Source organism: Cibotium barometz, chromosome 28 (assembly GCF_041138505.1).
Source record: "Cibotium barometz isolate CiBa-2024 chromosome 28, ASM4113850v1, whole genome shotgun sequence".
In the NCBI taxonomy this organism is placed as follows: domain Eukaryota; kingdom Viridiplantae; phylum Streptophyta; class Polypodiopsida; order Cyatheales; family Cibotiaceae; genus Cibotium; species Cibotium barometz.
The window spans coordinates 28615040-28631986 of record NC_141073.1 but is presented as its reverse complement, the minus strand read 5'-3'; the positions used below and the strand labels follow the sequence as shown (position 1 = coordinate 28631986).

Genomic DNA, 16947 nt, shown 5'->3' with positions numbered 1-16947 from the left:
ACTGCTAGGATGTCTGTTATGCAAGCCATGTGCAACCCTATATGCTGTGCAAGAATGTAGATGGATGGGTTACTGATGCAGACCTAAGGGAAAATCCCTAAGGGTGGCTTGCAAAATTTTAAGAACTGGGTTTAATTGTGCGGAAGCGATTAACATGATGTCTGACTGAATGACTGATGAGCTGAACATGCTCTAAGGCTGGTTACCCTGTATCGCTCTGATACCAATGTGACATGTGAGAGCTTATGACCGTCGTAAACACAACCTTAGTCTGACTAAACTGCACTTAATGATGTTTAAGAGACAGACAGATATGTGTCAATGCAATGCAGCTATATTAGATGAATGAATGATGTTACAATGAGATCCAAATGGATCTGTATTGCTGAATATGCTGCCTATATGCTGAATATGCGGGATGAAGTGCTGTCCACTCTTTCCCTTGTCTCCTGGAAGGAAACACTGAAGGGAGGCTTTGGGAACAGATGCTGAATGCTGATGGGATGATGAAACGCAGACCTGATGGCTGAACTGAGCTGAAGAAACTTTGGAGAAGACTGAAGGCAGGGGTTGTGAAGAAAGGGGGGGGAGCCCCTTAAATAGCGCGCAACCCCCCCCCACCCCCCCCCCCCCCCCCCCCCCGGCTGCTGGTTGGCAGGTCAGCCCTCAAAAAAAAGCCATCTGACCTGCAATTGGGTGGCCACACTTGTCTGAATTGCCTGCTGCCTGTTCAAACCTGCTGACTGCCCACAGGTGCTGCGACATTGCCCAGACTGTCTGGCCCTGGCTGTGCCCACATGGCTGCCCCAGGCAGTTGGTTCCTGACAGAGGGTGCATGCTGTCTGTATGGGACCTTGGAATGCCTGCAAGTTGGCCTTTCTATGAGGTGTGTCCGCAATTCTGCTGTTTTTTCTTCATTTGGTATTAGATCCATCTAGATCTCAAATCTTTTGCATAATAAAGAAACCCTAATCAGCAGTTTGATTCCATGTTGTCCTCCACAAGTGTGGCAAGTGAAACTGTATCCTGATTTATCTTGTTGCCTTACAGCTCTGAGCTTGGATTCCCTCTACCCCAAGTTCCAACAAAGATTTGCAAAATCTGGTCAAGATTTTTTGCTTGAAGTGTAGGTGATGCCACACTTCTACTTCTATGCATCTTTAACGTATTTCAACATGTGCATCTGCACCTTCCAATGGTTCTCCCGAGGCTTGTTTGAGAACTTACTTAACACACCAATTGCAAATCTGATGCTTGACTTTGTGTTGCACGAGTTGGTTAGGCTCCTCACGAGCCTTGTGTAGTCTCTGGGGATACAAGGTACCTTGCCTCTTCAACCATGCTGATTGCCGTCAATATCTTCCCATGAGATATGATGATGCTATCTGACTGTTGCAAGATTTTGATCTGCAAATGAAAGTGCATGAGCCCAAGGTATGTCATCTCAAACTCTTCGCCAAGCATCTGGTGGGTTTGTGAGATGTTCTTGTGGTTTCTCGTCAAGATGAGGTCTCCCACATAAAGAACAATGATTATCTTCTTGCCCTGTTGAGAGAAAACATACAAATTGTATATGAAGGGCTTATCGTGATGGTGGGAGTTGTTTCAGCATGTAGAGTGTGCTGTGTAGAGTGCCCAGGGAAAACATACAATTTTGTGTTCTCAACATTTATCTCCTTGAGGTTTTCGGTGAGGAAAGTTGCAAAACCCTTGGCTTATCTTATGCGTACTTTTTGTACTCGTATCTAACATGCTCAGAACTTACCATAACTAAACGTTTCTAATCACACTACTCCATGCTTTTAGGTCAGTGAAGATTCGAAACTTCAAAATTTATACTGTGTTGAAAACCTTTTGCCACCTAATGGAGGTCTGGTTGAACTATGCATATAAGATGAAGCTGAACAGACTGAGAAAAATCGTGCATTGGCTTTTTGGATTTGTTGTACCAAAGTATGAACCATTATCAAAGATATCTGGTGCCACTCTATTGTACATCCATCCATGGAGATTAAGCTCCATGTTTCACTGTTTCAGAATCTGTGTAGCGAATACCTTCTAAGAATGCATTCTACAAACCATAGGTGTTTTGGTGGGAGAGGTTGGCTTCATGCATTGTTGCTGGTTCTTGTATCCTCCACTCTTATAAACAGCCATCTATAAATGAAGGAATTTCTTGTTTTACGCTGTCAGCAATTCATTTGTGAATCTTGATTTTTGGAAATTTTGTTCCTGCTTTATCAGGTTCACATGAATTTCCCCCTAACTCTCTGCGAAGAAAGAGACCCAAAAGGTCTATACAAGCTTGCTCGAGCTGGTAAAATAAGAGGTATTCGACTCATGTCCTTATACATCCTGAGTCCATGTGCACAGAAAATTTCAATGTTAACACTGGTCCCAAAATTGAGCCACAAAGTGGCTTAAGGTTGATTAATGAATTTTGAAAAAATGATAAGGCAAATCAACTTAGAAGTCCATGGAACTTCTTGAGAATGTTTGGTTAGCATGCATCTACCTATGGTGAAAGTTTTGAAAAAAGTTCATACACCTAGTAAATTTATAATTTTCAAAACTTCTAAAAATAGTTAAAAAATGTTGTAATAGTCTTATCTTCAAGGAGATGTGTATAAAAAAGAATGCCTTTAATTGATAAAAGGTGGCTAAATATACATAGAAGATTTTTTTTTGTGTGCTTAAAAAATCATTCAAGGTACTTAAAAATTAAAATTCAAAAATTAGATTTTTTCTTTTTGCAAAACTCCCTAAACGATGACCATGGAAGACTAAGTTTTTTTTTGGACAATTACTATGTTATTTCAACTAATAGCTTGTGTGTTGAGTGTTTCCCTAGTAGGAATTTCTTTGAAACATTAAAAAAAAACACACAAAAGTGACTTTTTTACATGACTAGTGTCAAACAGCTCCATCATTTTTACTGCCTTGGGCTATCCAATGAGGGACGTGGTTTTACATGGTATGCCTATGCACGCAGGCATGCATGCACGTGTTAACTTGTCACTCACCTTTGCACCTTGATGCTTTTCAGGTTTCACTGGTGTAGACGATCCTTATGAAGCTCCCTTGAATTGTGAGGTAAGATGCAGTGCTGAAACCCTTTTCAAGTCTTTGAAAATAATGTACTGTTTGCAAATGACTTTGGTTTATGCTTTGAAGGATAATGACAATGCAGCCAGTTTGCAAACATTGATTTGTGTATTCCTTGGAACCTTAGGTTGTAATGGAGCCAATTGAGGGAAGATGCCCTTCACCGGCAGAAATGGCAGCTCGATTGATCTCTTACTTGGAAGAGAAGTGCTTTTTGGGACCTTCGCGTTAAATTACCTGCACTATTAGTGCATGTGAACTTCATTATCCAACCATGTTTGCATGGAACCACACATAGCCTTTTGCCTTTCATAAACATTTTTCGATCCTTTTGTTACTCATAAGTTGGGCATATCCAATAAATATTACGGAAGGTTTGTCAAACTGGATATGCATGAATCCTTCATGCAGCCTTGAAGAAGGTTCTCATCGGTGAGAGAGATGTCGATAGGACTGTTTAGAGGATGGAACAGTCTTCTGGCCATGGTGTTGATGGGGGCAAAGGAACTTGCAATGCCAACCCCTACTGAGAAGTATTTTTCGCGATTACATGTTATGGGCCTTGTTATGTCTACAGAATCAGTTGGTCAAAAGATGTCAAGTCATGTCATAAATAGTATCATGTGTCATGCTGTATGCTGTGTAATGTGATGCAAATAGGTAAAATATGTATGTGTTGGGTCAAAGCTCAAGGAGGTTGCAGCAGCACGAACATTTTGATTTTGTTGGCGAGCTGTGGGTAAAGTGAATCTGGCCTCTGGAGCTCTCGGGTGCACTCCTGTTGTACGAGACTCGCCCCTCCCCTCTCTGGCCTGCCCTTGCCACAGCCGTTGCTTCCACCTCCCCCTCTTCTCTTGCTGCCCCTTTCTGTTGTGCTTGCCTCAGGCCTGACCTCCGCTTCTCCCTCCTCAGCCTTAGCACCCGCCTCCGCCTCCCTCCTCAGCCTCAGCTCCCCCACCTCAGCTCCCCCGCTTCTGTTCACCTCTTTCACCCCCCTCCGCCTCTTCCTCCTCTCGGTTTTTTCCCCCCTCCTTCCCTTGAGGCTTGCGCTGTCCGCCAGTGCCTCTTTCGCCATCCCTTCCTCCTCAGTCACCCCCTTTATCCTCAGCTCTGGTGCTTCGCTTCCGGGCTGCTCTTCATTGGCAAGAGTAGGCCTCTGGTCTTCGCCTTCTAGATGGATTCCATGGCAGCCGCTCCATCATCCCCGACTGGGGCCACCATCCCTTGGCTATTTTCAGAGGCGGACCTCCAGCTATTAGCTTCGACAGTTTCCTCCCTCACGGCCTCTTCATTGGTTAGCAAGATTGCAGGGAACTATCCCGTGCGTGGACATATCCGGGACTTGCTCCAGGCAACCCTTATTGGTGAGCCCGGAACCGGCATTCATTTTCCTGGGTTTGGCTACTCTCAGGTGGAGTTTGATTTACCCCGCAGTGGCTGAAAGAGTGATGCAGCAGAGTCCAGTCACGATATGTAGCGCTTGCGAGATAGCATCATGGCTTTGACCCTGCATCCAACGCCCTGGCAAGTGTATCCAGGTTCCCCATGACAGCCTGCTTCCCCAGCCTGCAAAAGGAGTATCACCCTTTGATTCAATTGATTGGATGGTCGATAGGGTATGTCTTGGAGTCCCTGCAGATGGCCGCTTTAGTGGGGGCCAATGCTGCGGGCATCCTGTCCATCAGAGTTTGCGTTGTCTCCCCTGAGGATCTCCTGCAGGTCAGCACGCTCCCCAGCCTCCAGGGCGACCCGATTCTTCAGTGGGTAGAGTACGCAGGTCTCCCCAGCAAGTGTTTCATCTCTATGCAGATGGGCCACCTTGCTCGGTCTTGCCCTTGGCACCAGGCCCGCAGGGACGCCCCCTCGACCCCTGCCTGAGGCCTCAGCATGAAGAAATCACCGGCATTCATTTTCTTGCGTTTGGCTACTCTCAGGTGGAGTTTGATTCACCCCGCAGCGGTGGCTGATAGAGTGATGCAGCAGAGTCACATCACAATATGAAGCGCTCAAGTGTTCTTTGCGAGATAGCATCATGGCTTTGACCCTGCATCCAACCCCCTGGCAAGTGTATCCGGCTTCCCCATGCAGTCTCGATAGGGAAGGTCTTGGAGTCCCATAGATGGCTGCTTTAGTGGGGGCCAATGCTGCGGGCATCCTGTCCATCAGAGTTTGCATTGCCTCCCCTGAGGATCTCCCGCAGTTCATCACCCTCCCCAGCCTCCAGGGCGACCCGATTCTTCAGCGGGTAGAGTATGCAGTTCTAGTGTTTCATCTATATAGCAGATGGGCCAACTTGCTCGGTCTTGCCCTCGGTGCCAGGCCTGCAGGGATGCCCCCTCGACCTCCGCCTGAGGCCGCAGCAGGAGCACTCGGTGAAAGCATGAGATGCAGGACCTGAGCCCACGGTGGAGGTTCCCGACCAACCTATCCCTGCGGCCTAGTGTCCCTTCCAGGCTCAGCAGGAGACGCTGCTAGCTGTTGGCAGCCGGTCTGTCGCCCTAGGCAGGTGTTGCCCTGCCTCCCCTGGAGCGCTGCCAACCACAACGCCAGGCGGTGAGCCCCCTCGAGGCAACGGTTCCCATCGGCAAGGTTATGAGCATTTAGTTCCTGACGAGGAGACGGACGACGTGGCGAGCCCAACGTTGTCCAAGTGCTGACTTCGCCTCGTCCTCCCGCGGCCCAAAAAAAAAACATAAAATTGCAGCGGCTCTTTTTTTGAAAAAATCTTCGAGCTTTTTTATAGTGTTGCGTACGGCCAATCTATTTTCCCCACTATTGTTGGTTTCCTCAAAGATCCCGATTGATGGTCATCTCATTCAAGTTAATGATTCAATGATGTAATTTTCCTTGGTCCTACTTTCATTGTGCAATATTTTCATGTAATTGTACTTCGATGTCCTATTGTTGCTCGATGTCCTATTGGTACGTCACTGTATTAAACTTAGCAATGTTCCCTGTTCCCCATTTGCATGAAAAATTGTAAACTATGAGACTCCATTGATCGGAGAAACACATGCAAAGAAATATACATTGTGTCTTTTTTCATGTAAAGGATTGACCTGTTAACATCTTGATTTCTTGGTCAATCCTTAGTCAAGGATTGACCAACATCCTTCTCTTCTTGGTCAATCCTTAGTATAAGATTGACCAACATCCTTCTCCTCTTGGTCCTTCGCTACCAGGGTCACCAATCGCCACGAGACGATTCCTCCATATGTTTCTCCATCCACTTTGGTAAAGCTCGGCAAAGTAACGTGTCTTTGTTAGCACATCCCAGTGCATGGATCGTTCATATCTTATCCGTCACCATGGAACACACACATACATTCCCATTAATGTTGCAAGTTTCAATGTTGTGTTTCAGTAATGAAGTTTCATACATTTTAGTCTATCGAGATATAACTTAGAAAACTCACTTGTTAAGTCAAGCGATCATCGATAACACCTCTCCTTCATCATGTATGGGAACATCCAATAGGGTAGCCTCGACGAATGGATGTCTTGAGCTATCGATGCTGCATTGAAACTATTTCAATACACAAAGCTATACTCTACACAAGGTACCATAAACATATAACAACACTTTACCTCTGTTGGAGGGACCCACCCTCACATGCTGTAAAGTTTGGTCACAATCAAAGCATGTTTAGATTAGTAATTAGACATAAGCGGTGGTTGCCATCCCAGACGTAGAACACTAAGAACTCCACTTTGTCTCTTTGATTTGATCCTCAAACTCTTGATTTTTTAATCTCCTTTAATTCATCCCACATACCTTTCACTTTTTCATTATTTCATGTGTCGGAAGTGAAAGAGTTATTATAGAACATATGAATGTTTCTTTTCTTTTGCGCGCATATAACCATGGTTGAAAAACTCAACACAGCTTCGTGTATCGTGCATTGATCCGTCGGATGGATGGATTTGACACCAAATGGAAAAATGGAATCAATTGAGTAGACATGCTTTTTTTCATTTGAAAAAGACGATCATGTTAAATAGTCTCTTTGACTAGAGGCTTTCCAATTCATATATTTAGCTTTTGAGAGCATGTCATACTGTCAGTCTATCCAAGGCCTCTTGTAGCATGTCGACATGCACTTTGCTACCATAGTTAATAATAAAAGCATCTCGTTGGCTCATCTTCGTCTTGATCATCCTCGCTCACACCACTGTTTGAGTAGCACCCTAGTTGAATTTTGATTTGCCTTTTAATTTCACTTGTACATCTTCCGCCTCCACTTGTGCTGCTTTCACTTTTTCTCTGGCTTTTGGCTTCTTGCGGACCGTCTTTGTGGCACTGTCGTCATCATCTTCTTTCCTTTGCTTGCCTCGCTTTATAAAAGTCGCTGGCACCTTCACTGTGTAATCCTCATCACTATCTTGCTTTTTCTTTCTTCTCTCACTTGAGACATATGTATTGAGTGAGGACTTTCGGATGTGCAGTGTGAGTGTCTTCCTGAGACATATGTATTGTACTTGTATCTCCTTTAACCTGTTTGCTTCTAGTTAGTAGTCGAAACAAACTACACAAATCACCAAAGTGACACTAATAAAGTATACTTACCGAGGTAATCTTTTTCCATATCACAAATCAGTTCACGGCGTCATGTAACATATACATGTCACCTTGCTCAATTGGATACGGCAAGGAAATGTCTTGCTCCAGATAATTCTCGACCATAACTCCCACATTGCTTGTCGAAATAGGTCGAGAATGCATAGTTTGAATTGTGAATGTGTGCGTTGTGTCCACACCCAACCTTCCTTCACACAAACATAATGGACACTTCGTCATTACACAAATTCCTATCAAGTAAAACAAATCACTTTGCTATTATCTATAAATAAGTACAATAAATATATATTTTATAATAGTTCTTGAAATGTACCACTGTAAGATCAAATAATACTATTGTTACCTCCAACTTTTTTCAGATCATCTTGCAACCATCCAACTATGTCAACGATGCTAGCCATCTAGAAATAGCGTATTGTCTAAATAACAACCATTCCGCACATGATTGGGTTGTTCATATCGGTTATAAGACTAAAATACTATTTAATAATAAAAATACAAGAAATACATATGCAATGTTTTATCTTTTTAAATGTAATTTTTCTCATATGTTTAATTACACAACTAAAATTTATGTATAATACATTTATAAAATTTTAAGATATTTATATTGTAGCATTTATCAAACATAAATATAACAAATTAATTATGTATATTAAAATTTAGCAAATAAAATATTTAAAAATAAAAAATATAATATTAATTATATAACTAATATTTAAGTATAATATATTTATATTTTAAAGATATTTATACTGTAATAACTATTAAATAAAAATATAACAAATTTAATATGTATATCAAATTTTAATAAATAAACCATTTCAAAAAATACAAATATAAAAAAATAAAAAAATTTGAGAGAGCCGGCACAAAGGGGAGAGACGTAAGAGGACAGGGGCGAGAAAGGTGGCATCAAAAAAGGAGGGGAGAGGGAGGCACAGAGGGCGTGTGAGGGGAGAGGGAGGCGCAAGGGGTGAGTGATGGGAGAGGGCGAAGGGAGAAGCGGAGGGGAGGCGCAAGGGGCGAGAGAGGGGAGAAATGAGAGGGAGAGAGAGAAGGAAGGCACAAGGGGTGAGTGAAGGGAGAGGGGAGAGAGGGAGGGGAGGTGCAAGGGCGGCGTGTGAAGGGAGGGAGAGAGAGAGAGAGAGAGGCGCAAGGGAGGCGTGAAGGGAGAGGCATCGCCAAGGGAGGCACGCGGAGAGAGGGGAGAGAGGGAGGGAAGGCGCAAGGGAAGACTGAGGGGAGAGAGAGAGAGAGGAGAGGCAGGCGAGAGGGGAGAAAGGGTTTCAAATAGACCACCCCCCTTTATAAGGGGGGTCAAATAGACCACCCCCTATTTTTGGAGGAGGTGGGCCCCACGCCCGCAACCCCCAAACGGTTGGGGGGTTGTGGTGGCGAGCTCGCCCCACAGTCCACCCAAAGGTCGAGAGGTTGTGGTAAGCTCACCACAACCCACTCCCTTGGGTGGGTTGTGGCCGCCCCCTTGCGTCTCCCATCTCCCTCTCCTCTCTTACAAAGAACACATGCCACAACCTACCTTGTGCCCCCCACCTCCCACCTCCCTCTCCTCTCCTACACAAAACCCCCCAATCGCCTCTCTTCTCTTGTTGCCCTCTCTTTTCTTTCAAAGAACCTTCTCTCTTTTCAAAAAAATCAAACCCTTTTTTCTTTGTGCAAACTCTTATTTTTTGGTCTCTATGCAAACTGAGAGCATTTAATGCCATTAAATGACATTAAATACATTCTTTTTTATTATCAATCACTGTTTTTGACAAAAAAAAACAAATCAACAGAATAAAATCTACTAATTGAGGAATAACTAATTAATGCATCCCAAATAATGCTAATCATTAGTCTTATATACAAATTTTTATGAAATTTTCTTAAATTTTTGAAAGTTTTTATCAAATTTCGTCTAATTTAAGCACCACTTTGAGCTTCTCTAACTCTATATCTCTCACATTTTTGTCCCAAATATTGTGCTTTGAGCTATTTAAGCTTTTGTGTTTGCAATGGATTGCTTTGCTAAATCAGTATTCTTTGGTGCCTTTGACAATGACCACATAATATCTTTTCCTTGTGCAAGTCAATATTTGGCATTGAAAGACTGGGAGTTACAATCACCTCTCTTTAGAAATCCAATGCTTCTCTTAGTGTCTTCGTCGCCATCTGTGAGCTAGAAGATAACCCAAATCACCATCTGTGACTGCGTCCCTCTCTACCGTGTGTGTTTTTGACAAGGAGTTGTCAAATAGATATCTAGTGATTCCATCAAGTGAGGGTGAACAGTCTGCTCCAAATGTCAAAAAAGATTCCGTGGATCTCACAGAAGATGCTCCATCATGGTCTGTAGAGGTGGTGGATCTCACGACTGAAGAACCTTCAATAACCCTCAGTGTGGTTCCAAAGGGTGATGAGTTGAACAACATTGTCGATGTCATAATGAATAGTAACTCTCATGGTGGTATATTGAAGAAAATGTTGAAGGGATGTCCTTGTATAGAGAAAGTTTCTGAAGTTTCTGAAATATATAATGGCAACATTGTAGTTGAGCTTCCTTGCATAGGTGATTCTTTTTTTTCTCCCATGCATGGAATGTAACAAATGTATGATGGCCATTGCTGGACTAAATCGATGAATATACATGTAAAGTTCTCGGGCATTGCAAAGGAAGAGCTATTGTGGAGGGGTTTTTAAATGCACAAATAGTCTATGTGGAAGCTTTAGAATCAATGATAAGGCAAACAAATTGTCATGGAGTGGTGAGTGTTTATAGGTATTTCACACATTAATCACACAATAGGATGCACCTAATGAATGTCTTGAATTGTAGGTAAATGAACAGAGAAAGTACCCCAAGCGGGGGTTTCTAGCCATGGCTTTGGATCCTTGCAATGTTTTTTTTGTAAAAGCATGCCTATTTGCATTGTAAAAGCACGCCTATTTGCATTGTAAAATGTGGGGCTTCAGTATACTACTACGTGCCTCTGCCCATGCACATTCGATGAGGCTAATGATACACCAAGGTGTGCATCAATATGTGATCCAAAAAGGAACTTTAAGAGCTGCCATTGATAGGACTAAGGAGCTAGTTAAGGAGGCAGTATTTGATTTATCATCCTCTGGACCACGCAAAATTCAAATGAATATCACAAAGCGCCTTGTCATGGATGCAATGGGTGAGAACGCCAAGTAAAATGGAAATCAAATCGGACCAGTGGAGCTTGGGAGCCTTTTAGAAGAAATGCAACCTCTCATTCAAGTACACGTCTTTAAAGGCTTCAAGAATCTATATATTCCGAACTCTTTTGAGTGAATTTTTTTCCATCTAATGTTATTAGCTCTTTTGTCCAACTTAGGTTCAAGAGAATGGTAGGCTTCAAAGCATGGTGGTCGTTCAAGTGGTGCAGAGTCAAGCATACTGGTGCTAGAAAAACAATGTGCATATGAATTCTTTCACGGGAGTAGATTCCTAGGACAAGGAACAAAAGACCACGAGTGTTATTGTGTATTTAAGATGTCAAATACTACTGGCCCATCATCGGGTGTCGACCTTGTGAGAGTAGGATGCATTACTATGGGAGTAGATTCCTAGGACAAGGAACAAAAGACCACAAGTGTTATTGTGTATTTAAGATGTCAAATACTACTGGCCCATCATCGGGTGTCGACCTTGTGAGGGTAGGATGCATTACTATGGGAGTAGATTCCTAGGACAAGGAACAAAAGACCACAAGTGTTATTGTGTATTTAAGATGTCAAATACTACTGGCCCATCATCGGGTGTCGACCTTGTGAGGGTAGGATGCATTACTATGGGAATAGAGATTTGAGGCAGGCCTGGGTATGCTTTGACCATGTACGCAGGGTTACAGGGTGGACCACAATGGTGGCACATGTTTATGACTCCAGGTATACTTTGCGATATAACATATACAATGTCCATGCTCTACTAAGATTTTAGATGTAATTATACATTGAAGTGCATACTATAGTGTGCAGGAGCTTATGCATACTACAGTGTGCAGGAGCTTATGGCAATTGCCACTTGTGAAATGAAAGAGGAAGACACGTATGCACAAGAAATGTTTTTCTAGATGCTTAACGAGGTAGTGGAGCAAAAGGGGCTATGAAAACCAGACTTCGCCAGCTTCATATCGCGGTCGAGGCTATAGTGAGGTGGTCTAGATAAGAGAATTGAGGGTAGAGAAAGATCATGCTTGTTTCATTGGAAACAAAGTCTTCACAAACATACACAACAGTACATGGTCAAGAATTACCAAGACAAGCATAAGCTTTTGTGTAGGCAATGGAGGTGTGTGGAAAGCGAAGAGGATGCCTTAGCTAAATAAAAATATATAAGATCATGGTGGGATAATGGCAAAATGGCAGACGAAAATATTCCTACTATGGATTATTAGTTGAGTTGGTGGAATGTACGATACCCTCATTGGAGAAAACAACTTCTTGGGGTGAGAGAATCAATGTTGGTTTGTGGCAATTATGTTTCTTTTTGAAATTGTTTTTTTATGTTCGTCTCATTTCACAAGTTGTGGATGACACAACAACTGAGCACATTCCATGGATGAACTTGGCGGAGTCCAAGCATGTAAGCTAGCTTGCTGGCGAGGGGTTCAAGGGGACCATCTCTCTTTACAATGCATCAATGACAAACCTAGCCAACACACTCCTTCAAAGTGCAAAAAGGCACACATTTCAACAAGGGAAGCACTTAGGATCTGGTCCAAGCATCACAAAGTTATTATAAAGGTGTGCTAACAAAACTGGATTATCACCGAGGCGAACTGCAACAAGAAGGTTGGTGGGAGAAACAGTTAGATGAACTCCTATGTTCCACGTTCCCAATGTCATGGGCGACAATAAGACAATGCGCCAGAATATGTTACAAAGAATTAACCCTGGAAGGCTAAAGGAAAAAAAACTTGATTTCCCCCCAGAACAGCAAATAGAGGTGTGCAAAGAGAGGAGGAGAAGGGAATACGAAGAGTGTGGCAAGTAGATATTCATGACATAATGTGGGCAATTCATCGCACAAAAATAAACAGCAAAGTCACTTGTCAAGCATGGCCAGGTGGACAAGCAAGGAAATGTAGAAAACAAATCAAACAGTCAAGAAAAAAAGTCTCGTCATCACTGAGCTTTTACGGAATGCATGAGTGGATCAGTCTCAGCAATGCACACAGTTCATGTGGTTCAGCAATACAAGCACGGACCATACATGGTCCATATGCTCAACAATCACAAATGCACTTGTGTAGCCTCCAAGTGTTTAGCTAGTTCACAAGAACACAAACCTTATGAGCGACGAGGTGCAAGCTCTAGAAGGAGTTGGATTTGTTCTACAGAAGGAGAGTTTACTAGAAGAGAACACAATAAGAAGCACAACCCCGAGGTACAAGACAAGAGTATCTCGCAGATAGGAGCCAAGAGGATAGACAATGCTCTCACTTTGTCAGCTTCAATCATTACAAAAAGGGTTGTGAAGAAAATGGAGCAGAAGGTGTTTGTAATAGAGACTGATTCTTCTAGGATGCAAGATGAGAGGTATGATGTCACAATTGCATAGTTGCCGTGCTATATATGTAAATATTTTCAGATGAGAGCATGTGGCGAATATTCCTTTGTTGTGTAACCACATGTATTTTGTGTATCTGCGTGTACTTGGGCTCGATGCAAACAATAACATGTTCCTCTCTATCTCTCTCTCTCACACATCAATCCCATACCCTCTTTCTCTCATCCTCTTATTCTTCCACCAACATGTCTAGCTCAAGAAAGATTGTCCCAAACATCAAAGAAGCCATCTCAACAGTCTTATCTAAGCAAAGGGTGCAAATGAAAGACAAGAACGTGAAGTGTTGGAGCGCATGCAGCAAAGTCTAGAAGTATAAAAGCTATGGAACAAACTCAATGAAGATGGTCCATTTGAAGATGGAGACATATATTAATGGAATATGAAATTGAGTACTGCAATAGGGACTTGGCGTGCATATGGCTACATAACCGATAACAAAGAATCCGTTCTTCGAGAGGAGATTGGGAAGAAAGTGCAAGAAAAAGACACCTAGTTTAGTAGTGGTAATATTCTATATAGTGTTGCCATGAATTGAATAAAAGAGAATAATCATGGTAACTAGAAGATGTAAATATTCTTGCTCATTTTGGTTGAAGATCTCTCATTTGTATGGGCTTTTTCATTCTTAATAAATGTGTGTTTTTTTACTGTTTCCGTAGGATACTTAATTTTGTGTACATGAAGTTATTTCATAAAGTATGGTATTGTTTGCTTTTTTCCTTCAATAGTTCTCCTCTCCTTAAAGTTAAGATTTTGAGTATTTGCATGCAAATAAATCTATGTTTGAGAGAGACAGAGAGAGAGAGCGGATAAGGGGAGAAGAAGATAGGGGGAGAAGAATAAGATACATGGTTGGAGAGAGAGAGAGAGAGAGAGAGAGAGAGAGAGAGAGAGAGAGAGAGGGGGCATGAGAGAGAGGAGTGGAGGGGACACAAGAGCTAAAAATCACAAAATTTGCAATGCATTGCATTGTTTGATGCAATGCATGCAAACTGAACCTAACACATTATGTGCACACTTTTAACAGACACTAAAAACTAGATTAAAACTAACAATACAATAGCAATCTCTAACTCCTTTTCATCACATGTGATGATGAACTCCCAATATCCTTTTCCTATAAGGAAATTGGTCATCGTGAATTTCCAAGCTTGAAAATTATTCTTATTCGGGTGGATTCATGGTAAGGTGGACTCAAAACCTATGTTCTAGACATGGCTTTTATTTTGGTTTTTAGACATTTGAAAAAGTCATTTTCTCCCACATTTTGTACATTTGAGAAGCTTGAAAACAAAAAACAATTACAAGTAGCTCATGGTGCACTCCTCTCCCACGTATCTCTCTCTCTCTCTCTCTCTCTCTCTCTCTCTCTCTCTCTTACCCACTCTATCTCTTTCCATCTCCTCTGAATAATAGTACTTACACAAGTAGAATTGACAATGTTTAGTATGGTTATTCTTGCCGTGACACAACTCACACTTTCTCCCCATTTTTTGTGTTTTATTTGATCAAACCCACCGCAACTAGTTGTTATGGTTTGCTTCACCTCCAAGAGAGAACTCTACACATTCATCTAATGGATAAGAAATAGAACATAACCATCGTGGGGTACTTACCAATGCTTCGATCTTGAGTCCCTTGAGGCCTCCAAGCTCTCTTTGTAAAGCTCCAAACTCCAAGCTCCACCTCCACTCTGTCACTGTGGAGTCACTCACACCATCACATAGACCAATCACACTCTCTCTCACTCTCTTATACAAACATAAAGACACAAGCATGAAAGAGGCACAGTGCTAGAATTCTCTCACTCCTCACTTTCTCAAAAGCACAAGGGGGGAGCTCTCAATAGCACAAAGGGGATTGTGTCCTTCCCCCTTATTCATACTTGGGTGCCCAAAACTTACTAACTAGGCTAGACGATGGTAATACAACATTATACCTCTATCTGATGGCCCTTGGTTCATGTCGAACTATAGATTCTGAGCCTCAAAGCCATCATAAGGTTCTTTAAGTTGGTCTATCAGAACCACCAATAATTTCATGAACCTTACACTGGCTATAATTGCAGGATCTGGTATTTTTTGCCAAGCCCTGATCTAATTTATTAGCAGTTGATGTCTCTGTTCTTGGATATTGGCAAATGTTGCTAGATTGAAGATGGGAAAGTTATAGTTGATATGAGAATCCCTATCTTTGGCATCCTTAAACTCCAGCGGTGTCCACCTCCTCTTGATAGGCATGTAGAGTGGATCCACGAGCAGTGTTGGCGGCGGTAGACTCATGTAAATTCTGTTGTATTCAGGCACTGTTTTAAAAATTCTTTTCTCCATGTAGGTTTCACTCCAAAACCAGGCAGGTTTCACTCCATGTAGGTTTCACTCCAAAACCACGCAGCTGTGGTGCTTCTTCATTTGTGAGGATGGTGGTGTATCCACCTCTGGTGTGCACAGGATGTTGCTTCCTCCATCTTCTGTAACAATAGCTGATCATGAAAGTGACTAGGCGAATTTCCAACAAGTCTGATAGATGGGGGTTCGCAAGCCTTGTGTGTTTTGTGACATTTTCCCACAATGTTCCCTCTCCTACCAACGGAAGTAATTCTTCTAATTTTGGGCGTGTGGCATGGAGAGGGTACGATACATAGTGTTGCCGTGTGGGTGTGACTGTAGAATATGCCTTTGGGAGAATCTGGCTAGTGGGATCAAAAGGAGTTATCTGCATAAGAAGATGGACCCTTATCTTTGTCTTGACCCGATCTAGGGGGTGGGTGGCTAGGTTTATGAACTTTGAAAAAGTTTTGAATTTCAGGGATTTCTTCGTTATCAACATCGGGGTAATTTATGTGAGTGGCATCAAAATTATAGCTTACGTTGGTGAGCATAGCCTCTAAATGCTTATGTATATTATTATAGAGCTTGAGAATGCCAACCGGTGATATAAGGTAGACTCACAAAGATTTAAGTGTTGGTGAGTATTATATACTTCTAGCCACCCGTGTGACTAATTACCCATTGATAAGTATTAGTCACACGACCTCATAGTTGGTTGGTGTCGCTGGTATGTTATCTGGAACAAACAGATCGAGTTTGTCAACACTGTTGTGTCCAAGATGTCTGAATTTTGTAACACACGACACCAATTACGTAGGTTGAGGACTATGGGATGCAAAGGATAAAAGAAGATATCTTGCGGGTTAGTTAATATAAGATCCCCCCTCAAAATGCCCATAATGATGGTTGGATCAGCATCTCGTTCGGTATTTTGTTTAATAAGGGTTAATTCTCCTAGACCTATATCTTTAGCTAAGTTGATATCACATTGAAGTAATAAGTGTTAGTGTAGATAAAACAAGGTGAGAGTTTGAGGAGGGGCCCAAGGAGTTACTGGAAACTGTCCCAATTCCGAGGCGCGCTCCAGGAGGGTACACAAATCATCGGTGGGCTCCTACCTTTGACTTCTTTCTTGTGTGGCCAGTTGGCGAGCCAATTCCTGCATACGGATATCAGCGTTGCTGAGTTGGTTGGAAATGGCTGTCTCCCTGACCATCCTCTCAGCATCCAGTTCCTCAAATCTTCTTGCTGCCACCTCCTGTGCTCTTCTGGCAGTAACTTCTCTTTGATGGGCCTCAGTAATTTGATTTAAATGTTGTGCTACCAGTCTTTGT

The 16947-nt window shown here is 42.4% G+C and overlaps 1 protein-coding gene across 2 annotated transcripts in view; it reads left to right on the top strand.

The window, feature by feature from the left end:
- The window catches only part of LOC147622712 (adenylyl-sulfate kinase 3-like), an 89012-nt gene extending 85314 nt beyond the window's left edge, over positions 1 to 3698 (top strand). For both annotated transcript variants that reach the window (XM_086822329.1, XM_086822328.1), the window contains exons 6-8: positions 2245 to 2329; positions 3047 to 3093; positions 3233 to 3698. In XM_086822329.1, the coding sequence (XP_086678455.1) occupies positions 2245 to 2329; positions 3047 to 3093; positions 3233 to 3337 (237 nt within the window). In that variant the 3' untranslated portion in view covers positions 3338 to 3698. The remainder of the gene's footprint in view (positions 1 to 2244; positions 2330 to 3046; positions 3094 to 3232) is intronic.
- Positions 3699 to 16947: the final 13249 nt, after the last annotated feature.